This window comes from Carassius gibelio, chromosome B3 (assembly GCF_023724105.1).
Source record: "Carassius gibelio isolate Cgi1373 ecotype wild population from Czech Republic chromosome B3, carGib1.2-hapl.c, whole genome shotgun sequence".
NCBI lineage: Eukaryota > Metazoa > Chordata > Actinopteri > Cypriniformes > Cyprinidae > Carassius > Carassius gibelio.
Window position 1 is genome coordinate 24,958,165 of NC_068398.1, and position 25,753 is coordinate 24,983,917.

General features: G+C 38.0%; 2 protein-coding genes across 2 annotated transcripts; both read left to right on the top strand.

Moving 5' to 3' along the window:
- The first annotated feature begins 870 nt into the window (after positions 1-870).
- mettl2a (methyltransferase 2A, methylcytidine) lies at positions 871-6,219 on the top strand. Its single transcript, XM_052551336.1, has 9 exons — positions 871-1,104; positions 1,552-1,640; positions 1,939-2,165; positions 2,495-2,544; positions 2,631-2,691; positions 2,793-2,932; positions 4,742-4,848; positions 5,536-5,601; positions 5,765-6,219. The coding sequence occupies exons 1-9, from the start codon at positions 947-949 to the stop codon at positions 5,911-5,913; spliced, it is 1,047 nt and encodes a 348-aa protein (XP_052407296.1). The 5' UTR covers positions 871-946; the 3' UTR covers positions 5,914-6,219.
- Positions 6,220-6,836: 617 nt separating this feature from the next.
- tlk2 (tousled-like kinase 2) lies at positions 6,837-24,601 on the top strand. The gene is made up of 21 exons (XM_052551335.1): positions 6,837-7,467; positions 8,364-8,446; positions 10,885-10,956; positions 12,710-12,776; positions 12,911-12,954; positions 13,076-13,174; positions 14,805-14,912; positions 15,008-15,100; positions 15,540-15,650; positions 15,821-15,957; positions 18,307-18,459; positions 18,546-18,612; positions 18,695-18,792; positions 18,900-18,981; positions 19,202-19,293; positions 19,818-19,907; positions 20,075-20,244; positions 20,346-20,481; positions 20,628-20,739; positions 21,204-21,311; positions 23,137-24,601. The coding sequence occupies exons 2-21, from the start codon at positions 8,366-8,368 to the stop codon at positions 23,308-23,310; spliced, it is 2,094 nt and encodes a 697-aa protein (XP_052407295.1). The 5' UTR covers positions 6,837-7,467; positions 8,364-8,365; the 3' UTR covers positions 23,311-24,601.
- The last annotated feature ends 1,152 nt before the right edge of the window (positions 24,602-25,753 follow it).

Here is a 25,753-nt window from a genome sequence, read left to right on the forward strand (position 1 = left end):
TTATTCTGTTTTGCTTTACTTTGGATCAAATAAATGCAGGCTTGGTGAACAGAAGAGACTTATTTAAAAAATATTAACAAGCTTACGGTTCAAAAACTCTTGACTGGTAGTGGATACTATAGGCAACTTAACTTTTTATCTAATTAATTGGCTTAGAAATCTATAAATGCTGGACAATAACAAATAATACTGATTTGTTTATATACTACAAACATTTTTTTTTATCACATAATAAGGCAGAATAGTTTCTATTCTGTAATAAAAGTACTAAATTGGTCATACTTTATTTATCACCTGCTGGAGATTAGCAATCGTATGTTTAATGTCTTCATGTTTGCAAAAGTTTCTGGCCTTTTTTTCTGTGTAAAAATTGTTTTCATACAGGGATAGCTGGACGCTTTTGCCCATATTAGGATCTTCCTGAAATGACTTTCTTCGCGAGAGCGCCCTCTGGCTTCGAGTATGAATGAAACGCACACTACAGGAGTGTTTGCGCTCTGTGATGTCCATCTCACTGTATTCTGGGTCCTAATTAAATATCAAATTATATGCAGACTATCTTTGAGTTTAAATCTATATTTATTCATACCAGCTCTTGAAAACCTCTATGAGAACAAACTTGACCGAAAAAGTGCGGGGGACGAGTTTCCATGATATTAAAAGTGGGGGGGCATGTCCCCCGCGTCCCCCGCGTAATCTACGCCCCTGACCATGAGGATCTGTACAAGCCATAATTCATTCTGGCACTCTCACACTACTTGTTTAAGCAGGAAGTCACTCTCAGACAAGGAAATACATGTGTAAAATTTGATTTCTATAAATAAATAAATGAGCGCTCTGGCAAACTATTTGAGAGTGGTCGATAGGTGGCGATATTTCCTGTCTCCAGCTGAACTGGGCGGAGACACCGACACTGAACCACCATGTGCATCCGGTTCACCTGACCATGGCGGCTCCTGCTGCTACTGCTGGACTCTCCTCCGCAGAAAACATGCCAGAAGCAGCTGCTGAACCCACGGAAAGTCCCGCCGAGGCACAGAAACGACCGCAGTTCGGCACTCGCTTCCTCACAGACCCGCGTCAGGTGTTTCAGCACAACGCGTGGTGTGTTATCAGACTCTCTCTCACTCTCTCTCTTTTATTAGTAGTAGTAACGTTAGTAGTATTCCTGGGCAACGATTAATCGCATCCAAGATAAACTTTTGTGTTTATGTAATGTGTGTGCTGTGTATCTTTATCATGTATATGTACACACATGCATGTGTGTGTATTTATATATACATAACAAATATACACAGTAAACACACACATTATGTACACTAATTATTAGTTAAATCACAGTGATCACAAACGAATAGAAATGGAAAACTAAAAGCTCCAAAAAGCCTGTGGCATGTAAAATGATTATTTCGAGTGTATATGTATAGAGTGAGATAAAGCATTGATTAGCTGTAGCCTCTGTATGTGAGATATAACAGAACTGTGTGCAGCTAGGGTTAATCAACATGTAATGGTTAAGTTATGTGTGTGATTGTGTTCCTCCTCCTGAAGGGATAATGTGGAGTGGTCAGCTGAACAGGAGGAGGCTGCACAGAAGAAGGTGCAGGAAAACAGTCAGCCTCTCCCAGCTGAAAAACAAGGTTCACCCATCAACTGCCTACATTTGCTTTAGAATAAAAATGTTATTTTAAAAAAAACAGTAAAGATGTGTTAATGCAATATAAATAGGTAGTTGTTATTGATGAAACTCTATATGCAGTGTAAGTTTCATATTATTTATGTACTATTACTATTTTAAGTTACCTTTTATTTTTATACTTTCACTATTATAATTTCATGTGCTTTTGGCATATTCTCTGTTTAGCTAGTTCAGAAGATCACCTACTTGCTTTCCTTTTTTTGTGGGGGGAGCTAAATGTTTGCTTGTGTCTCCGTCAGAGGAGTTTGACAACAGGGCCAATGAGTACTGGAACGATTTCTACACCATTCACGAGAACCGCTTCTTCAAGGATCGCCACTGGCTGTTTACAGAGTTTCCTGAGCTGGCCCCTCAACACAAGCCTGCACGGGACGCCGAGGAGAACCTGTTAAATGGTGAAGATGTCCCCTCGACTCACACTGACACTGAATTCCCTGGAGCCTCTGCATCCTATCGCATCCTGGAGGTGATTTATTTGTTTATTTTTAAAGACGGTTTGTTCACCCAAAAATCCTGTCATATTATTTACTTGCCCTCATTTTCAATCTGGCATCAACCACAAAAGGAGATATTTTAGAAGAACGTGAAATACAATGAAAGTGAAAGGTGACCACTGGCAGCTGTACTCACCATTCACTTTAATTAAATGGAAGAAGAGTAAGTAAAGGATGATGGTTTACATTTTTGGGTCAACTATTCTGTTATGAAAACCCCTTGGTGGAAATGAAAGTCTTGTCAGTGGCAATCCCCAGCCTCTGAATATACTCATTCTCTCATGTGTGTGTGTGTCTTTAGGTGGGCTGTGGAGTAGGCAATACAGTCTTTCCCATCTTAAAAACCAACAAGTGAGTCCAGCTATAAAGCACCCAGACCTGGCCGCAGTGTTTGCCACTCACATAGGTGAAATAACTTATTTATTTTTGTTTTACAGTGACCCAGGCCTCTTTGTTTACTGTTGTGATTTTTCCAGCACAGCTGTTGACCTCGTCAAAGTAAGTGACGGAAAGCTTCATTATCTTTTTAAATTCAGAAATCTGCGTTCTGCATTTATAGCTGATCTTTATGCATGTTTCGATTCTTCTTTTTTTGGCAGTCAAATCCTGAATATGACCCGTCCCGCTGCCATGCGTTCGTCCATGATATGAGTGATACGTCTGCAGGTTATCCAATACCAGACCACAGTCTGGATGTCATTGTCCTCATATTTGTGCTGTCCGCCCTGCATCCTCAGAAGTGAGTGTTAATGACACTGTGGCTGGGCAGTGACCAATAAAATCAAGCACGTAACCTTTATAAGAGTGCCTCTCAACTAAAAGGACTTTCCCAGTAACTCTTAACATTATTAAATTTAGATATACTAAAATAATCTTAATTAAAATGTAAAAAAAGAATAGTCAAACAGATAAACTGACATTTTTCGAAGTATTTTTATTTTAACCCAAACACCAGAAGCAGTGGTCGACCTAAATATGACACTTTCCAAATATCTACGTTTTTCTGTTTGGTTGATGTCTTTTATAATGACACAGTTCTGTCTAATAGGGATAAAAGTATGTCTAAATAATTACATAGAATGCTAAACAAAGGAATTAATGTATACAAAAAAGTATTGTAATGATTGCTTTTATATTATTAGTTATAGAAAGTAAAACATAATACTTTCTCGTTTACCATCAGCATTCAACAAATATGCATTAATTTAAACAGATCTTTGAATGTCTAATGAACATTTAATTTCATAAACCTTGAAGACTTAGATGAATCTAGATGTGAGATTATCTTGAAGTGTGCATTTGTATCCTGTATGATTGTGTGTTCTCTGCGTGGCGGTCAGTTTGTGCAAATTGAATCCAAAATTAGTGTCACCTTGACATTATATATATATATATATATATATATATATATATATGTGTCAGTGTTTTCTTCCTTTATATATATATAAATACATGTATTTATTTGTAAAAAAAATACTGTAATAGGCTTACAGAATCAAGTAGTTTTTATTTAAAGTATGTTTAACTTAACAGTGACTTGCTGCCACCTACTGGCGGTTTTAATTTCACATTCAAAATCTTTTATTATTTAAATCATTTCAAATATCAGTGTTAACATTTTATGTTTAATATATCAAAACATTATTTATGCATTTGTAATTGCAGGTTACATTCATTCATGTCCTTTATTAAACAGTGTGTAAATAGATCTAAATACCACTTCAGCTGTAGCTTCTGTGTTTCCTCTGCATTGCAAAGATTCATTTTGTTGATACTGATTTCCTTGGCTTGGTAACAGCCCAAATGTCTTGTCTTATTCTAATTTACTGATTTAATGTAAGAATTTCACTCAAAAGATAGTGGACACTTTTAGAAAAAAGGGCTTTATAAAGATTAAAATGTATAAAGCAGTTTAAACTTACTGGAAAAGATGAATTTCTATCAGTGTGAACTGACCACCACAAAGAATATGAAGAATATCATTTGGAGATAGCTGTCTACGACAGTTCTTAAGATACCAGCATGATAACACACTCAGCAAAGCTTTGTCTTAATTATCGTTATCGATAAAATCTCAGAAATTATTGGGGTATTATTTTTTGTCAATATTACACACCCCTAGTTAGGCGTTATATAATATTGATTGGTCAGTCACAGCATTCCTTTGTTATTCTGTTCAGATATTTATGCTTAGTGACCATCAAGGCCCATTTACACACAGTAGCTATAAATGAATCTGTAAAGATAAAGATATTAGTATCCACATAGCAAATGATAAGGTTCTGTTTATTACAAGTAAAACCTGTAGTTTTGCCATCTAATGCTTTAAATGCTTGGGCTCTTTAAAGTCAGGTGGATTCTGATTGGCTCTGAGTGTTTTTATTGTTAATCAACTGCAGATTTTCTTCTTGAAAATGTTTAACTCCAGCAACTAATTCATGACTATTTATTAAAAATGTAAACATAGAAATGTAGGGTAATGTGTCTGCATGTTATTATCTGTTCTCTTGATGTTTGACCTGTTAACTTCTTACTCCGTCTCTTTCAGGATGCAGAACTCTATTGATAGATTAGCACGACTGCTGAAACCTGGAGGAGTCTTGTTATTGAGAGACTACGGCCGCTATGACATGGCACAGCTACGCTTCAAAAAAGGTAGGCTAGATGATACATCCATGTGAGAAGATCATTTTTCAAAAGAAAATCTGTAGGTCATGTCTGAATTGCAGTTGGTTATTTTGCATTGCGTATGAAACGCTTGAAAACACACAAAGTAAAAGTCTCTGTTTATATATTTTGCAGACCAAAATGTCAATATCGCATTTTTAATCGCATAATTGATTTTTATCACGCCTAACTTTGGAGAAGTTTGTTTGTAAGACGGACCCAGAAAAAATTTACCAATTATTATCAAAAGTAGTTTAGGGCTGTTAAATGATTAATCGCGAGTAATCCCATTCAAAATAAAAGTTTGCGTAAACGTATTTATTTAAATATACATTTTATATAACTATACAATTTTATATACATGCAAGTATATACATGCATGCATGTGTTCATATATACATAATAAATCTAAACAGTACACCCGCATATTTTGTGTGTGGGCACACTTTTATTTTGAATAATCATTTAACAGCCCTAAATTACAGTGGTGAAAAAGTCTAATAATCAGTCAAATTTTTATTCCTTAAATTTAAATGTATTAAAATGTTAGTTTTTATTGTATTGTTTGTTTGTTTACTGTTTAATCTCTATCTGCCATGAAATAGCATGTGAAGTTGATATGGCAACAATCTTAAATACAACAAAACCTAAATTGCTAGTTCTTTTCTTAATCAGGCAGGTGCTTGTCTGAAAATTTCTACGTTAGAGGGGATGGAACACGCGTCTACTTTTTCACACAAGGTAAATGTACATAAATTGTACATTTATGCAACAAAAAATTCTATTTGATGAATGCACTTTGGTTGGACTATATGTCATGAAAAAGTTATTATGAAATAATACTTCAGTAAAAAGATGCCTCACATTAGGTTTTTTTGGTCTGAATTTTGTGATTTTCCACCAGATGAGCTGCATGATCTGTTTTCCAATGCCGGCCTCGAGAAGGTGCAGAACATGGTGGACCGGCGCTTACAGGTGAACAGAGGAAAGCAACTGACAATGTACAGAGTCTGGGTACAGTGCAAATATCGCAAGGTCCTGGCGCCCACTTAGACTCAAGACTGCTTATCTGGAGGGATCGAGAACATCTGGGTTGAACCATGACAATATTGTGATCTGGTTGTTTTAAAGATGATGGACAGGTTACAACAACATGGATGATTGCAGCGGACACATGTGATTGAACATGCTGAATGCCCTGACCTGTATGAGACGCAAGCTTATGCAGCATACTCGGGAATGTTGATGGAGGACAAGAGTTCCCATGATGCACCTGAGGATCTTTCTGTGTATCACACTGAGTGATGTTTTTAAGGACTTTTTTAAACATAAATAAACTACATGATGTATTAAAACAAAGCCTCTCTCAAGACTAGAAGTTTTTTTTCTCTATGTTTTGTCCTTTATTAGCTACAAAATTAATATATGGCTCTTTAATGAATTATTATTGTTAATTTTGGGATCACTAAATAAAACTTAATTTAAGCATGTATGGAAAAGCTGAAAATGTCAGTGATCACTGCAAACTGGATAAATGTAAATTAGTATAATGGATAACTTCCAAATTGTTTTAGTCATCAGAATTTTATTAAGTTGCTCGCTCTTGATTGTAGTAAATACATTTTCATTGTAGCTTTATTTACATTCTCCGAATGCTTTGATATGTGGTACCAATAGAAGTAATAATCATTTCTGTCCTTTCATGTAAATGATCACAATAACAAAGGACAATCTGAGTAACTGGCCACTTTTTTTCCTTTTCAGGTTCTATAGGCTTTATAATATTTGACTGCAAAAAAAACTTATCCACAGTAAAGATAGGAATATTTTATTTAGTAAAGCTGCATGTGCATTGCTTTAAACCCTATGATTAAAAACAGGAAAAATTTCATTGACTTTTCCTTTCATTGATAAGTGTTTGGTAGTGGAAATGGGCGTGGTGGAAAGGTAGAAATGTCTTGCACAATCTCACGAGAACATATGAGATTTACCGATTATTGTTTACATTGCAAAAAATGAGAATCGAACCGAATCGATTCTGATTTCGCTAATCTAATTTGGAAAAATATTTTTTTTCATCTACATCGACTAATCTTTATTAAAGCACATTTGAGGGAGGAACGGAATTTAAAGACCCGATCTATCTATCATTCCAGGACTTGATCCCGGTTCGGTGCTGACCCAGAGCTGCGAAGACAAACAAGAGAAACTAAATATCTAAAAACAAAACAGCACTTAAATAACTTCGAAGCGAATCGCGTCAATTTGGATAGGAAATCGTTAAGTGCGGATCTGCAGCGAAGTACCACATGCCTCAGATCAGGTAGAAAATAGATATAGCAGAAGGCCAGCGGAGAAAGGCGGGTTCGGGAGATCAAGGCCTCGGAGGTCTCGCAGTCCTCGGACTACGGTAGGACGCGGAGCTGGCGTCCCATAGCGATACAGCAGGCACCGAGCTCAGTCGAGGGTCGGGGATTCGGCTGAGGCCTAGCGCCGAGATGTCGGGTTGAGACGGAAAGGGCGAGACGGGAGACCAGAGGAGGGGAACGGTCGAAGAAACGAGATCAAATAAAACGTCAAAAGGGAGAAAAGACTCTGATAAAACAGGTACAAAGACAAATGTGGCGGTTTAAGGAGGCAAGCAGAATAATTTGCAGGGCAGTGTAGAAACGAAAGACAATAGAAGCAAAATCCAGGGCTAAAAATATACTGAGACGGTATTTAAAAGCAGTTTCTTTTGTTTCGATCCTTTCGTCCTTTAAAATGTTGTTTCTTCCGATTTTCTGTAAGTTATCCGTTATTTCAATCAATCGTATAACGTTACATCTAATGATGGAGCAAGAATGATAACTTATTAACCAGGCCAATTCATCATGTAATCCTGAAACAATATACGATATGCTGAAACAAGTGATTACAGATTCCATTAAATTAGGTGTTTAAATCATGTTGGACGTGCAACGGATGAGATTTAACTAATACATAAATCGCTGGTTGCTCTAACGTTGAATAGTTTGGTTTGTTAATTAGTTAGAAAGTATAAAAGTTGGAGTTGTTCAGGTAACATTGTGCATGTATGTTTTTTTCTTCTTCTTTCTTTTCAGCCACTTTCTCAGATCATATCAACTATATTATATGGTTTTGCACTGATTGCAGTTGTTTTCTGGTCTAAAACGAGGCTGATTGATTAAAAATCTATATTTCTTTGTTAAATACACTGCAGGTCACGTGTTGCACATGTTGCTTTGACATGAATTGATCTGTGAGGATCTTGCATGCTCCTCGTAGGTTATCTATAGGATATGGCTTCAGGTGGGAGTGAGTTAATGACTAAGTGAATGGATAAGAGGTGGAAGGGAGGCTGAGTCATGAATCTTCGAATCTCGAAAACATGTATTGGGGACACATGACTCAACATGGTAGCACATAACTGTCCCATCAATCTGTCAGCATCACTATGGCTACATAATGTCATGCTCACTCAAGTTTCCTCTCTCTCACAGCCATGATGGAGGAATTGCACAGCTTGGATCCTCGCAGGCAGGAGCTTCTGGAGGCCCGGTTCACAGGAGTCGGAGTTGCCAAGGTCTGTCTGGTCTCAACCTGATATATTTCTACCCCCGTTTCTGTTTGTTTATGATAATCAGTCATTCCTGCACATACGATCTTGCATTAGACCCCGTCCATTGGTATGTCGTCTTCACTCATTCGTGTGTTTGTCTAGGCCCTGGACCGCTCTGCTTTCATGCATTAAGTTACATGTTAAATTCATTTTTTCCTCCTGCTTTTGCCCAGTTGTCTGAATCAACCTGTTGTTTCTGTCATTTTCCACAAAAGCTCATGCTTGTCACTACAAGTAGTCTAAGAAGGACAAAAAAAAGAGGAGATTTAGCTGCAGGGTTAAGGTAGTGTTTCATATAAAGATGCAACGAAAAAAAAATTTCATGGAAAGGTTGCAAACGGAATTAAATTGATCATTTATCCAAAAAACAAAACAAAACCTTAAATAACGTTTCGGTAGTTATATTTATGTTGAATAATTGGGTTGGCAATTGAATTGGGTGTGCTTTACACAGCCGATAAATTAATGACTACAAAAAAATGCAAACCGGTTCTTTGGCAACAAGCCGCCTCTTGGTATTTCATTCAAAAAAAAAGTACACCATTTTTGGTCACTGTAAAGTGCATCCACACAGCTGACGAGTTTACCGTCGTAGCTTATCCACATTGTGTGTAGGAAATATAGATGCGTGCAATTGTAGAAACGCTGATAAATGTCATTAGCTGCATTCCCATGCACCCAAACAATGTGTTAGTAATCGGATTGATGGCTCCGTCAGATTGAAAATCCTTAATGTAAACAGCTCAGTCAGTGTGGTTGAGATTGATCCGAATGGAGTCATGATTGGATTGAAATGGGTGCTGTAGACCTGAAATAATCTTTGTTTTACATACTTACTGTACATTACTTCTTACTGTACAAATATGCATGTGTTTATTAACATCTTATGAACTGGTCCGTGGAAGAGTCTGAATGTTTGCTTAAAAAAACTTGACATTTGTCAGCTTTCCTTTTTAGGCATTTAATCAAGGTGAAAATGATAATTCTACTCAAGTAGCACTGGTGACGTTATAGCAGAGACTTTCTCTCGTAGTGAAGGACGTGACTGAAGGTTTCTTCGAAATGTAATACTACATAACGTAAATGCACCTGTAAACAAATATGTGATTTGGATTGCAGAGTTCATGGTTTATATAAACAGAGCTTTCAGAATCTGAAATGGATTTATTCTGGATTTATTCGAATTGACAAAAATTGGTGCATGTATACTTGCCTACTTCTGTTTTTCGGTCAGTTTCGGCTTGAAACCAAAATTGTCTTGAACGAATATTTTCTGTTGGCAAATTTTGAGTGCATAGAATGAAAAGCATCTATTGTGTGAAAGAAAGCATTAAAGGAAATCAAAATCTACTAAAAAATCTACTAAATCAAAATCTACTAAATCAAACATTTAAAAACGATTTCCAAAGGCTCTTAAAAAAAAAAAAATATATATATATATATATATATATATATATATATCTCATTGGTCACTGCCATGGCTAAGAGAGTCGACTCCAGTGTCTGGGCAAAATGGGATGTTTTTAGAAGGACCTTCTACTCTGCGTCTGTTTGGTTTGGTTTGAGTAATTGTAACCACTGAATTGATTGAAAGAACCATCAGTACAGAAGTTACACCAGGTGAGCAGCATGAGGGAGTTTATCGCTGTGTTATTGGATTGTGGAGGGTTTTAGCCTGACCTGACCAGAATGACCGACATCTGTCACTCTTTCTCTCATTGCCTGTTTAGCTTAGAGCAGGAAGGCTTTTTTAACACAAGCGTATTTGAGTTACCAAAGGCTCATTAATAGCATGCATATAAAACTGAGATAATGATTCAGAAACTGTTCTGCGCACATATGCAACCTTTCCTCACAGAACTATTGCTACATTTGTATATGTTTTTTGTTTTTTCTTCACCCAAACCATGAAACCCTTTTCAGTTTTAGAGAATTAATTCACCTTGATTTCAACATGCAAAGAGGAGAGAGAATTAGGGTTTGAAATCGGAACAAGAGACTGACAGACATCTCATTGATTGGGGAAAGCTGCGATCTGTGAACACTTTTTTTGTGCTGATTGTAGGGGAAAATCCATTAGCTTAAAGCAGTGGCTAAAATTAAACAATAAAATGTGATTTCCAAAGTGATTTCCAAAGTTAACAGATTTATTTGTATATCGAAACTTACTTAAAAAAAAGTTAAATTTATAAAAGTATTATTTAGAATGACTTGCACAAGTTAATAGTTCATGATGCATGGCAGGTGTTTATTGCATATTTATCTATTTACTGCTTCATACACACAACAACAAAATGGCTTTAATGCACCTCAGTTTTATTTTCACAGTACTGAAGACTTCTAGCACTGATCTGTCCTTCAGGAAATGCAAAGCTTGTTATGTGTTGTCTTCCTCTCTGCAGGGTTCTGGACCCAACGAGTCGTCTAACCAGAGCTTGTGTAGCGTGGGTTCCCTCAGTGACAAAGAGCTGGAGGTTAGTACACATCACTAAACTATCTGTTTCTGTCTGGAGTAGGCGATTGTCAGCTGATGTGTTTCATGTTGACAGGCAGGGAGGTCCAGCTCCATGTTCTAATGTTGTAGTTGGCGCAGTGTTTTATTTCACCCAATGATATCACCCAGGGTGTCTGGTTGGAAAGCCTTGAATTTAGTTTTTTTCCTTCACTTCTGGATTTAGTTGCTCCTTTCTTAAATATTTGGCATCTGGATGGTGTTAATCAGTGAAATGCACTTCTGTAATTGTTTACTTGTGTTGGAGTCAGACAGAGGTTACATTTGTCATTTCTGGCCCGATAGTGTCAACATATGAAATTTCTGAAAGAATGACCCTGTCTGCCATTGGTCAAAAACAGACAGTGCGGCATGATGGTCAAACAGAAAGAATTTCGTATTGATAGATGACTGTATTTTGAACTTAAAGTAATGCATTGATTATTGTCTACTTTAGAGTGATAGCATGTAATGTCAGTAAGCAAGACCAAAGGCTTCTTTACTCCTATAACAATATAGGCCGTATCTATTATACTCTAACTTTAATATTGTCCACATCAGTAGATGATTACATTCTGTTCACACTAACCGCCTGCTGCAGTTATGATGTCTGTTCCTGCTCTTTAAAGCCCAGATCACACGGTACGATTCTGGCCATGATTTGGTCACCTGAGACAAATTTAGAAAATCCTTGGGTAAAATCTGTAGTCTCTGACATGTTCACCAACAGCTGATTAATGGCCATTGCCATCAAATTAGACCTCCAAATAATATCTGGAAGTGTCAGAAGACTGGTGCAGTCTTACAGTGTGACTTCTCCTACGATGAATGTCAAACTGTCTTTTTTCAACACAAGTCATGATCAGAATTAATGGTCGAGATTTCTTCTAACTGCTAGAAACTCTGCATTCATATACTTTTCATGACAGCCAGCATTTCAGCCCCACGTGTAATGCAGCTCACAGTCACTGAACGTGTATGGGTTGATAATTTCTCGCACCAATCTTTAACATGTCTTGACTGTGGCACAGTCTTACATTAATGACAACTCAAATCCCACAGTGGTCATCATGTTTGTACGGTCTGACAAGCAACAATCGTTAAGGTATATTAATTTCTGTGCAGGTTGATTGTTGTATGACATGGTGAGAGCTATAGAGAACAGAGCAGACAGCTCCTTATGCTTTCCAATCGCTCTCACAGTACTTTGGTGTCAGACAGTGATCATTGCATACCTGCGTGTTATTGGTTGAACTACTTTGAATGTTTTAGGCAATATAAAAATCCTGTTCAGGGCAAGTCCCGCATAAATGGCACATATGGCCACCCTAGTTATCATAGAATTAGATTATTAAAACAGTATAGATATTGTCCTTGGTGTAAATGTCCTTTTATTTTATTTTTTTAGACCTGATGAAATAAACAAAAATATTGAAGAACCATGTAGTTCAAAAACAGCATTACCAGACACCGCAAACTAAATCAGGTGCAGTTTGTTTAAAACAGGCAGACAGGCAGAGTTGTTTGTGTCTCTGCAGTCTCTGGATGCTGTTGTCCAGTCTTTCAGGTTGTATGAGCTCGTAGCCTCTAACATTTCAATGGAAACTTCTGGAATGAATGGGCTTGTGGAATGAGGTGATGTCATGGATTCTTGCATTTGCCTGGCAGCTTACAAACTCTCACTCTCTCACTTTCTCTTTCTATCCCTCCCTCCCCCCCTCTCTCTTCCTCCTCAGACCCCAGAGAAGAAATCTAATGACCAGAGAACACGTAAAAGGAAAGGAGACCCTTTTGACAGCCAGGGTGAGTTTGAGTTCACGCTGTGTTGTGAATGATGTTGAATGCACTGGTTCTCAGCAGGTGTATGCTACATCTTTTAGAGTGTTGTTTCCCATAATGTCTATGGCTCTGATATTTTTTTTTCTTTTAAATCCTAGGCAAAGGAGGAGGGAGAGGACATAAAATTAGTGATTATTTTGAGGTAGGTGCATGTAGTTCATTCATTCTGTTATTAGTATCCATTTGATCCCCATTCTGGGTTGAATTTAGTTTTCATGCGCATTCTTTCTGATTTCACTTCTCAGTCATTTGTTTGTGTGTAGTTTGCAGGGGGTAGTGGTACTGGTACCAGCCCAGCTCGTGGCATTCCTCCGGTGGCACGGTCCTCTCCACAGCACTCTCTCTCAAACCCCCCTGCTGCTGTGAGTCTCTTTCTTACTTGCAAATCTCTCCTTACCTCTTGTTGATAACTATTAAAGGGATAGAGCCCGACCGATATATCTTTTTGCAGATATTATCGGCCGATATGAGCCTGTCGCTGATATATCAGTATCTGTAAATATGGCGATATGATTTTTTTTTTTAAATTTTATTTACAGAACATATAATGCAGAAAAAATTATTCAAATGGTTAAATTAGCTTGTCCAGCAGAGTTTACTCCATTTATTGCTAATGGTGACCTGGATGAAACGCTTTAAAGCTTAAGTCCATTGAAAACCATTGAAACTTTGAATGGCCATATCTCCATAATAGCATGAATACGCACCAAAATCGGGGGATCCCTTCAGCTCGAGGAACCCTCTTGAATGTGAATGGAGTGTACATTTATAGGCCTTCTTTCGAATGAGATCACCACCATGTCGATCGCCCCCGGGGTTTGGGATTTACGGGTGTTTAGAGTCGTGGTTGGGCACCGACCGATCTAGCAATCCTGGAGAGCTACTGATGAACGAAGGGTGGCGTTCAAGTGGGCTCCTTGAGGTGGAAGGATCCCCTGAATTTGGTTGAGATCCACAGGGATTTTGGCGAGATAGTGACACCAGACAACACTTTCACTTTAGGAAGGAGGTCTCTTGTTCAGGCAGCAGCATTCTAACGTTGTCTTATTCGACCGTAAGTGCTCTGCGAAGTGGATTTCACATGAAATTCTGCCATGATTCCTGTTCCAAGGCAAAGCACACATTACATTCAAAGGGCATTAAAGTGCGCGAGACGTGATTTTATATTGTATTTATTAACAGAGTATATTATGTCACACTTCACACTTCTCTAGTAAGTTTCGTCTGTGTTTGTGAAAACAAACGAGTGCAAATCTGTGCCTGAATGTTCCTAAGTGAAATAAACTTCAATTGAATAATTGAATGGAATTTAAAGTTGAATAAACTTCAACTTTACTGTTCAGTGCACTGATGTCAGACTCATTTTAGAAAATAAAGTTTATTGTTAAATTGGTAAATGCCCTGCCTCCATTTGATATCTCTGTCACGTCAAGTGTTTGATCACCACATTTGAGTGACCATTGCAAAAAATGTGTTCGTATACGTATTCCTTTTTTTTAATGTATTGTATTCTATATATAGTACCAGTCAAATGTTTGGACACAAATAGTAAAGTGTCCAAACTTTGACTGGTACTGTACTATATTATACACAAAGAATATCAGCCCATATATCGGTATCAGCCCCAGAAAAACCATATCAGTCGTGCTCTATAAAGGTATCTTTCACCCAAATATGAGAATTGTCACATACTCCCCATCATGTTGTTCCAAACTCGTCTGACCTAGGTTAATCATCTATACACAACTTGCATTTGGGCAGTAAAAACAGCAATTGTGAATGATGTTCAACAGCAATAAAAACTAAAGATAATAATTTAAATGATAGGGATGATCAGGGATGCAGTGGCAGTAATTATTGTTCTAATAAAACATGATTATAGAGTAGCAGTGCAGAGGTCTGGCAGAAGTGCAGAGTGGCGCTCTTATTAACGGTGACCTTTTTGGTTGCATTTTGTGTTGATGGAAATCTGTGTTTGGTTTTGATTGACAGGTGCAGCAAGGAAGCCCCTCCTCCATTAGCTCAGTAAACGCAGACCACTCCCACTCGTCCTGTTCTCACAAGCCAGTTTCTACACCCACTCAGCACCGAGCCACACAGGTAACACACTACAAAAAACACACTCGCAGTCTCGCACCTTAACAGACTCTTTCAGATGCTCGCTTTGACCTCCACTTTCATTTGCTCCTTCTCAGTCTGAGTTGACAATGGAGAAGTTAGCAGCGCTGGAGAGCAGCAAGAGCTCGGATCTGGAGAAGAAAGAAGGACGTATTGACGACCTGCTTAGGGTACGCCTTTGTTCACACACACAATCACCCTTCATCAATATTAAAATCTTGAGATTTTGCAAACCCTTTGTGAGGATGGAGCCTGTGATATTTGCACTTCTGATCTAAAGTTCAAGTAAACACTATTCTTTTGAACTTTCTATTTAACAAAGCATCCTATAAAAATGTATCACTGTTTCCATAAAAAATATAAAGCAGCACAGCTGTTTTCAGTATTTATATATATATATATATATATAATCAGACCTGCTTCGTGAGTGCCAAATCAGCATATTAGAAAGATTTCTGAAGGATCATGGGATGCTGAAGACTGGAGACTTCTTTCATAAACATAAGAAAAATTTATGACCCCTATTATTTGATGCCCAGAGCTGTGACTTTCTCTTATGTTTTACTGCTGAGAATACAGTGTTTATATCTGTGTTTTTGTGCGCTGCAGGTTAACTGTGACCTGCGCAGACAGATCGATGAGCAACAGAAGATGCTGGAACGATGTAAAGAACGACTCAATAAATGTGTGACCATGAGTAAGAAACTGCTTATTGAAAAGGTAAATGTATGTTCAGAGTACTGTAAATGCAGTGGTAAATGTGTGATGGTGTGTATGTACGCTTTGTTTTTATAATGATGAAGGATGTGTAGTTTTTTATCTAGTTTAAACAGTTTATTTCATGTGCATTATCACTTTCTATAATTGCTGAACTGTGGGAATGTTTTCAGTCCAAGCAGGAGAAGATTGCATGCAGAGAAAAGAGCATGCAGGACCGGCTTCGTCTGGGCCATTTCACCACTGTACGGCACGGAGCCTCATTCACCGAGCAGTGGACAGATGGATACGCCTTCCAGAATCTAGTCAAGTACGTGAGATGCACATCCACACTCTGTCAAACTTCAGAGCCTAGTCAGATGTCGCACACACACACACACTTAACCCACGCTGACAGAATATGGTCAGTTTCACTCCACACATGTGCTTGTGGAGAGCTAGCCATAAAAGACTCATTCAAGACTGTGTTCAGGTCTGATGATGAATGAATGTGCTGCTTTCAGGATCTTGCTGGGTGCACACATGTGCTCAGACCTTCAGATCCTTCTAACGGGAACTTGGTATACACAAGATTTATTCTGTCACTTTTATAGTTTTTATGGTTTTTATTGGTCTTACCTAGGTACCTTTTTGTTGTATTTGGACTTACAGTAGCAGTGGAAGCTGACATGGCGATAAAGTGCTAACAAACAACTTGGTAAACACTGTTCTTTTAAAACCAGGTCAAGTGGTGTTTTCGTACAGAGGAAGATGAAAGCACTCCACTTAAACCAAAAAACCACACTTGAGGCAAACTATAGACTACCTAAACCTACTTGCTGGCAAATAGTCGATTGGATTGAGCAAATGACCTCAGGGCTACTTTAAGTACTGTCAGTGTTTAACTCTACATGATATGTAGAAATATGTGATTTTTATTAGAATCAAAGAAATGGTGACACCGTCTCTACACCAGACGCGACAGTGAAAGTCACTACAACGCGACCATTTAAAAATCATCTGAACTTAAGCGTGTGCAATATGATGATTTTTGATCGTGGACAATAAAAATGTCTCCACGATCTGCTTTTGAAGAAATATCTTAGTATCGTGCTACAGTGCACATTCTTTCAGCTGCAGTTCTGGAGCCTCCGTACAACGCCACATGCATTCACAGCATTGTAGATGTCCTCTCTCATTATTTGCATGTATTTTTAAATGTTTCAGTCGCACGCTGGTCTGACCTGTACTTTGTCTGAGCGCTGCATACACCCGAAGCGTGTGCGCTTAAGCCTGTCAAACAGCGCATGATCATCGTTTGCGCTAATACAGTCCAAACACACAAGGTTTACATGTAGACTCCGTTGTTTATGTCTAAAATGAAGTTAAAAAGTTAAGAGAAAAACGTATATGTGCCTGTATATTAGATGCGTGCAGGTCTTAAAGAGACAGTAGGCCTATTTAACATGCAGCCCACTGTCACTAAAGGGATAGACCACCTTAAAAATTCATTTTTGTCATTATTTACTCACTGTCACGTTGGCCCAAACCTGTATAAGTTTCTTTCATGTGCTAAACACAAAAGCGAAGATATTTTGAAGTATGTGGGTAACCAAACAGTTGCTGGTCCACATTGAATTTGATAGTGGCAAAAAATACTATGTATGTCACTGTGGACTGTTTGGTTTTCAACATTCCTCAAAATAGCATTTATGTTCAGAAGAAGAAAGAATCTCATTCAGGTTTAAAACAAAATTTGAGTGAGTAAATGATGGTATAAATAATAAATAAAACACTATGACAGAATTGACAGACAGCTGACAGAATTTTTATTTTTGGGTGAACTATTCCATTAACGTTAATAAAACAACAAAAAACTAAAAAATCACTCACTGCTCTTAACGAAATGTAATACAGTTGCTTTAGGAATCAATCTATATAGTGTTTTATTTTTATATGTGTTCATTCAGTTTCTTTAATGCTCCTGCTAAATACACCTACTGTATTTTCTATTGAACTTTTTGTCAGTATGTCATAAATGGACAGAGGCATCAGTTTGCTGTCTGGGATTTGTTGTGTCCAGTGTAGACACTACAACATCACTGATTATGAGAGGTTTTATTGTATTTTGTTGCACCGCTACATGTTTTCAGTCAGTCTTTCAGATTTTTGTATTCTGTCTGTGGTGTTGATCAAAAAAACACCAACAGCAGTACAAAGACAAGCTAGTTTGTTCCGGCTTCTTCCTCTGCTATATATTTTCACTTTAAAAAATACTCTGTTTAGTAGAAGCACCAACTCATAGTTTTATGTAACAGCAGTGGCAGCTCTGGGCATGAACAAAAGCATGAATTTTATTAGTTGGCCAGTGCGATGTAAAAGAGATTGGAACAACTCTCCATTTAAAAAATAAAATAAAAATCTGTGGCATTTAGAACATGCAGATGTTTGTGTCTGTCTGCACTGACACATTAACAGCCATTCATTCCAATTGAAATGTTCAGTTTACCAGGCATTTGACTTTGTGTGAATGGGCCTTTATTGGTATGTGAAAATATTCTGAAGTATTTCATAAACACAGAGAATGTGTAGAACTTTTTGAATGACAGTACTTTGAAACAATACGGAAATAAAATTAGGAAACGTGCTCTATAATAAAAATGACTTTATCTTTGTACAGACAACAAGAGCGAGTCAATGGGCAGAGAGAGGAGATAGAAAGACAGAGGAAACTGCTGCTGAAGAAGAAACCGCCCAACGCCAGTCAGACTCCTCCTCCCAACCTAGAACCCAACAAACGCAAGAGCAAGAGCAACGGCGCCGAGAACGAGATGTAAGTTCTTCTGTTAGAACAGGCTTTGAGTAGTTTAGGAATTCAACTTTATTAGATTTTGTCCTAATTTGTTTGCGTCCACACAGGTTATCTTTAGCAGAATACCATGAGCAAGAAGAAATCTTCAAACTGAGACTCGGACACCTGAAGAAGGTATTCATATCGTCACATTCGTGGGGTTAAATGTGTGTTTTTATGGAAACGGCTCTTAATATTTTAGTGTTCTGTGTGGCAGGAGGAAGCAGAGATTCAAGTGGAGCTGGAACGGTTGGAGCGTGTGCGTAATCTTCACATCCGAGAGCTCAAAAGAATCCACAATGAAGATAACTCCCAGTATGCACTTTCAACGTTAATTTCCACACTTGTGCCATTTTGGGTTTCAGTACAGAGTTCATTTTTAGAGTTTTAAATTGTTGTGCGAACGTCTCTCCGATTGTCAGGTTTAAAGATCATCCCACGCTAAATGACCGCTACCTGCTCTTGCATCTGCTGGGCAGAGGAGGCTTCAGCGAGGTCTACAAGGTAACAGATCTGTGACTGGGAAGACTGTATGTTTTCATTTTGGGAAGTACAAATCTACATATTTTCATAATCAAGTAGCCTGTGGGTGGACTGGAAGACCTGTAAAAAACAGCTGGCGGGAGTGAAATAAAATGAAAATAAAAAAGTCCTCTTCACTGTTCGACTAGTCAACTATTCTGGCATATGGTTAGTTTAATTCTGATCTCTTCTGGTTCTCCAGGCCTTTGATTTGACGGAGCAGAGGTACGTGGCTGTGAAGATTCACCAGCTTAATAAGAGCTGGAGAGATGAGAAGAAAGAGAACTATCACAAGTGAGCACAAACACCTTTTCCAGCCTTGTTTCTTAAAGGCTGACGCATAGTTCAATTCAACATTAGGTGCCGAGTGTGCTTTTTTAACAAATGCATTATTCTTCCTGAACCAGCCTGTGGAAATTGGGGCCTTCATCAATAAAGATGAGCTTAGAATCAGATTTATTGTAAACGTACATCAGTTTTCAAAATATTCCTATGAACGGTTTATAAACTGTCTAAATTATTTATTTGTAATGGAGCACTTGCTTATTTGCACATTTAAATTTCAATAAACAGTGTTTTTTTCAATTAATTTCTGGTATATATATGCATGCAAAAGGTTTGTAGGCATGCTTTTCGGTTGGTGTATGCCTTCGGTCTTTGCTGTTATAAACCCAGATCTTTTATACACGAGGCCTCTGATTTTTGGCTTCGACTATAGATGAAAGTAAATAGACATGATTGTCAATGCAAAGCTTCTTCTATGCTATTTATTGGACTGTTTGTCGATTGAAGATCGTTGTTCATGAAATGTTTTCTAGGCATGCCTGTCGAGAATATAGGATCCATAAAGAGCTGGACCATCCTAGAATAGTCAAACTGTACGACTACTTCTCCCTGGACACCGACTCGTGAGTAAACTTGCTCTTTACAAATGACAGTCTCTGATTCTGATTTTGAAGTCTATTTCAAGCCTTTAGTCTTTTTAATTGGAAAGTTTTGCAATCAACATCATTGTTTGATAAAGTTTTGTTTTCCATGACAAAAGAGGGCGTGTTTTCTGTGGGATTGTTTCTAGATTCTGCACTGTTCTGGAGTACTGTGAGGGGAACGATCTGGATTTCTATCTGAAGCAGCACAAGCTGATGTCCGAGAAAGAGGCTCGATCGATCATAATGCAGGTCGTCAATGCCCTGAAGTACTTGAATGAGATCCGGCCGCCAATCATCCATTACGACCTCAAACCAGGTGGGACATGCACAGAGCTCTCAACTCTTCTGTACCGGGCCAAGCATGAGAATTAGGTGCAAGACGGGACCACTGAACACTGATTCTTGTGTTTTGTCTAGGCAACATCCTGCTGGTGAATGGCACAGCATGTGGAGAAATAAAAATCACAGACTTTGGGCTGTCCAAGATCATGGACGACGACAACTACGGGGTGGACGGCATGGAGCTGACATCACAGGGGGCGGGGACGTACTGGTGAGGTGTCTGCTACTGTTACAGGATTTGTACATCTCTTGAATTTGATCAAATGAACTGTTATCTCCCTCGACACAAAACTGACTCTTGTTTCACGAAAGTGTTGTGTAGTTTATGGTCTGAAAGTCTGCCTTGTTGTGCTCCAGGTATCTTCCCCCAGAATGCTTTGTGGTTGGAAAAGAGCCACCTAAGATCTCCAACAAAGTGGACGTTTGGTCCGTTGGGGTCATCTTTTACCAGTGCCTCTATGGGAAGAAGGTAAAAGACACATACAACGCGTACGTTTTCTAACACTGGCTCTGTTGTCACTAACTGGGTTTCCATTCAAAGCTGTGCATTTAACTTGTGCGCAAGATTGGAATATCGCACAAAAAACATTTCCAATAGACCATATAACAACACTTCAGATGCTGTGGAAAAAGACCGGTCCGCTGGTTAGTCAGGATTTACAAAGTCACATGATTTATTTTGAGGTGCTTGGAGAAATTTATACGCAACATGTATTTCTATCTCCCATTATTCACAAAAACTATTTTTCGCACAAGTCAAAACTTTTTTGCGAATTAAGGCATTTTAATTTGAAATTCTGAGTTTCCATCACTCGATTCTTATGCGATACTTCAACATGTGCATAAAAGCAGGGTGATGGAAACCCAGCTACTGTCTGCTGAGATATTAGTTTCTTTCTTTTCTCATCTTTTTATTCTTTCTTCACCACACAGCCGTTCGGTCATAATCAATCCCAGCAGGACATCCTCCAGGAGAACACTATTCTCAAAGCCACAGAGGTGCAGTTTCCTCCCAAACCAGGAGTCTCACCTGAGGCCAAGGTACTTCAGACAGTTCACTGTTTTTCTTTCATGGTCAGATCCCAGGGCGCCCATCACTCTTTTTTACATTGCCCCATGAGTAAATCTCTTTTAAACATTTTGGGTTCATAATTTTTTTTCCCCTCTCTTCCACATTTGACTGTACACTATATAAAAAAAAAATCTGACATCGATAGTAAAATACCAGCAGCTGTGGTTGCCACAACCTCACCGTAGCAACATACTTTAAAGATAGAAGGTGCACAGTGTCATTCACACAAACACTAAACACCATCATCGTAGCATGCAAGCCACTAAAATAACACAATAAACATTCATTTACCTTTAGATGTAAGATAAATCCCTAATGTACAGTACAAATGATGAAAAAAAAAAAGTTATTTCAATGAAAAACATCAAATATGAAGTGACATGCAGGGAATTCTGGGAGTATCTGCTTACGTTTTTTTTTCACTTTAAATTATTCTTGTTCACTTCCAAAAAGTGTAATTTTAACAGTATTTTAATGTAAAATTACATTAAATGCAATTACGGTTATTCGCAGTATTTAGTATGGAAACCTACTTTAACTTACTGTAATAATCACAATCACTTTTTACGGTGTAATTTGTAAATCCTCCCCAGTTTTTGAATCGACTTTTTATTAAATTTATTCATTGTAATGGTAACATTTTGATTACACTACCAGGCAGATGTTTGGGGTTAGTAAAAAATGTGTGTGTGTGTAATATATTATGTATATGTGTGTTTTATTGTATTATTTAATATTTTTAGTCTTGGAGGATGTACTAAATTGATCAAAAGATGTGACATTTGTTACAAAAATTGTATTTCAGATAAATGCTCTTCTATTTTTCAGCAAAGAATTCAGAAAAAAATATGTATCACTGTTTCCACAAAAATGTTAAACCGCACAGCTGTTTTTATCGTTGATGATAAGAAATGTTCTTTGAGCGCCAAATCAGCTTGTTGGAAAGGTTTCTGAAGGATCATGTGACACTGAAGACTGGAGAGATGGATGCTGAAAAAATTCAGCTTTGCCCTCACAGGAATAAATTATATTTTTATAAAATTATAATCAGTGATTGAAATTTTATAATCTTATTTCACAGTATTTGCCTAGTGTTTTTATTGTATTTTTGTGTATTAATGTAGTCTTGCATAAGAGACTTCTTAAAAAAAATAATAATAATAATAATAATAATAAAAAAAAAAACCTTGCTTGCCCCAACCATTTGAACGATAGTGGGCATCTCTGCATGGATAGTTTAATAAATAAAAAACTCCCAGCACTGTGGTTTCATGTTTAATTAAATTGTTTTCATTGTTTTATTATAAGGTAGTCATAAACTCTGCTTGCTTTGACTTTTAAACCATTGCTGCAGCTGATTTTAATAATAAAATAATAATAATAATCGGTCAATTATTTCAACTATTATATCAAATTTTATTTCTGCTATTTGTAAAAACTAACTCCGTGTTTTCCTGTCTTCTGTGGCTCTGTTTGTCCCATGTTAACCTTTTAGCAAGCATCTTGCTCAACCCTGCTGTGTTCACGTTAGTGGCACAGGAAAGCTTGTGAGGAAATTCTGTCATTAATGTGGATTTGTGTTGCTAGGAGACTTGTCATAATAATGACTATTCGCTTCGTGAGTCAGATTGGCTAATATTTGCTCATGGAACAATAATGTTTATTGTCTGCCTCCTTTAATATAAAACCTAGGTTCTGTATGATTTTTAGAGTAATCGCACAAACCTGCCTTCACCTAAACTGCTACTGAAACATAAAAGGACCGCTTTCTAATGAGTTTGTTGTCCTCTGCAGGCCTTCATTCGCAGATGTTTGGTGTACCGTAAAGAGGATCGCATCGATGTTCACCAGCTGGCCAGTGATCCCTACCTCCTCCCGCACATACGCAAGTCAGTGGCTGCCACCGGTAACTCCAGCACGGCCGTCGCCTCCACCTCCAGCTCCTCCAACAGCAGCGCCTCCAACTGAGAGCCCAGCACATCCTCGCGAGTTTGGACCGGAGCAGGGGGTGCGGGGCATTCTCAGTTTGCCCCGCCCCTCTCTGCAGTGCACTGGAAGGGGTCTCAGACCCTTTACCTGTCGAGCAAGGGGGCAGGAAGAAAGGGTAAGAGAGGGATGGAGACAAAACCCATCCCCCTGCACCCTCCTTCCACTCCCAGGCATCTGGAGGCTTGATTTGTTTCGTTTTATTGTATTTTTTGAATGGGAGGGGACTAAAAAAGCACCCCACGAGCGAGCCAGAGCTGTGAGAAGGACCGAACTGCTCAGACTGGTGGAAGAGACTGGTATATGCCCTGCACCCCACAACACACAAACACATCCGCACACACACACACACACACACATTTATATAATCACACATTTATAACGAGGTCATCTTGACTTTTCTTATATGGCAACACCATTGATGGGACAAGCCCACTCATACTAATGTGCATTCAAGTGTACAATGTTCCTAAAGATCTGGAGACACTCCCTGCTGACACAACGAACCCATCTTCTCTCTCTCTCTCTCCTATCGTTTTTTGCCCCTGGAACACATCTTTGAACTTTTGGAAGCAATACTGTCAGTGGGTTCATTTCAACAATAGTTAACCCTAGTTTAAACTCCTTTTTGAACTGCTGTCAGATCACACAATAATTGCTGAGGCCAAATCCGCATCAGGACCTCTAGGTTAGCTGATCTTCTATCCTGGGAATCAGATGTTTGTACTGTGTGAGAGATGGAAGGGACAGGTCTAGCCCAGACGTCTGTCTGTGATGTCCTGTTCACTTTCACCCCTATTCTATGACCAAAGCTGAGCTCTACCAGTAGGTGGTGCTGTTTGACTTGAGTGTTTTTATTTGATTTCTTTCTTTCTGTTTTTGTTCTTTTTGCTTTATGCTGTTACGAAAATGCTTTTTTAGGAAGCATATTCTTTTAGATTTAGCGACACTAACTGAGTCCCCCCCTACCCATCCCCCAAATATGTTCTTGTTTCTCATCATGTCTTTGGACAGAATATAATGTTGAAAAATGAGATGAAGTTAGATTTTATTTTTCATTGATTAATTCAAAGTCTTGTGCCTCCCATAGAAACACACAGACACCAATGCGTTGAAAAACTACACCCAGTCATGTATGTTTGGGTCTGGTGATACAACTGATCGCCTGATCCTGTTTTACTGTTTGTGGGAAAGAAATCTCTCGAGGGGACAGAGCTATTTCAGGGGTACAGGGCAGAACTTGGAGCGATCATTAAATACTATTGGTTATTAATACATTGTGTTGTCTGCTTTATTTGTCTCATATATATATATATATATGGCTTGATGTTAACAGATAACGGTTTAAAAAGGTTTGAATTGGCCATTTTTACTGAATTATAAAAATAAAGTGAAATACAAACGTTTATCAATAACTAAAAAAATTGACAATGTTACAATTTTGTAATGAAAATATGAAAAGCTAAATCAAATTTATATTAATAAATACTAGTATATAATAATGTTTTAAAATAAAATACAGCTGAGAAACCTAACATTTAGAAATGTTGAATATAAGTAAGCTGAAGTACTAGAATTATTAGATTAAATTATTGTTAAATAGAATCAATATTAAGAAGATCAAGGCAAAATAGATATATATAACTATATATTTGCCATTGGTATTTTTTTGTTTTTGATTTAGGATGGTAATATCAAAATAAGGCATTATGGTTGTATATTTTAGTACATTTAGTAAATCAGTGTCCCAATTTAGATGTCCATTATAAAGCATTTTGGGCTTTGTTTACTTGCATCTGGTCTGCATCAAAGAAACGATGCAAAACTGCAGTGTTTTCATGTCGCAGTACTTGCATGTGAACAAAATAGTTTTTCCTCCTGATAAATTCACAACAGACTTATTGATAAATTGAAATGCTCTCAAATGTGGGTAGAGCAGGGGAGGGGGGTGTTTCTGTTGTTTGTAACACATTTGAATCTTCAGTTGGTGGGATGTACTCGTATACAAGACTTATCCAGGTTGCATCTCACAGGGTATCCGTGTCTGTGTTTTCCTTCCAGCTCCTCTCGGCAAAGCAGCATTTGCAGTATTTATCAGTTGTATGCCAAGATGTGCAACTGTGCCCACTGCACGACCTTTGCAGAATGACTGCTGAAGTCAAATTCAATGTGAAAGCTGCTGGAGTAATGTTGGAAAGGCAAGGCATTGGACTTACTGTCTGAGGATTTCGATGTCTGAGAAAGTGTGGATTTGTTAGTATGCAGTGCTTGGGAATGGGTTGTGAAATCTCCGAAACCCTATAATTTTCTATTCAATCAGAAACGGATAGCTTGGATGGATGCTGGATGAATCATTGACCTATTCAGTCAGAAGCAGAGCCAAATGAGTTTGGAGCGTTTAAAAATGTTCAACAGCTGTTCGACT

What these genes read in the sequence shown, in the direction of transcription:
- mettl2a (XM_052551336.1), top strand. Translation starts at nt 947, where the DNA reads ATGGCGGCTCCTGCTGCTACTGCTGGACTCTCCTCCGCAGAAAACATG. An exon ending in GTGTTTCAGCACAACGCGTG is followed by an intron (nt 1,105 to 1,551) that starts GTGTGTTATCAG and finishes CTCCTCCTGAAG; the next exon opens with GGATAATGTGGAGTGGTCAG. An exon ending in ACAGCTACGCTTCAAAAAAG is followed by an intron (nt 4,849 to 5,535) that starts GTAGGCTAGATG and finishes TTTCTTAATCAG; the next exon opens with GCAGGTGCTTGTCTGAAAAT.
- tlk2 (XM_052551335.1), top strand. Translation starts at nt 8,366, where the DNA reads ATGATGGAGGAATTGCACAGCTTGGATCCTCGCAGGCAGGAGCTTCTG. An exon ending in CACAATGAAGATAACTCCCA is followed by an intron (nt 18,793 to 18,899) that starts GTATGCACTTTC and finishes TCCGATTGTCAG; the next exon opens with GTTTAAAGATCATCCCACGC. An exon ending in AAGAAAGAGAACTATCACAA is followed by an intron (nt 19,294 to 19,817) that starts GTGAGCACAAAC and finishes AATGTTTTCTAG; the next exon opens with GCATGCCTGTCGAGAATATA.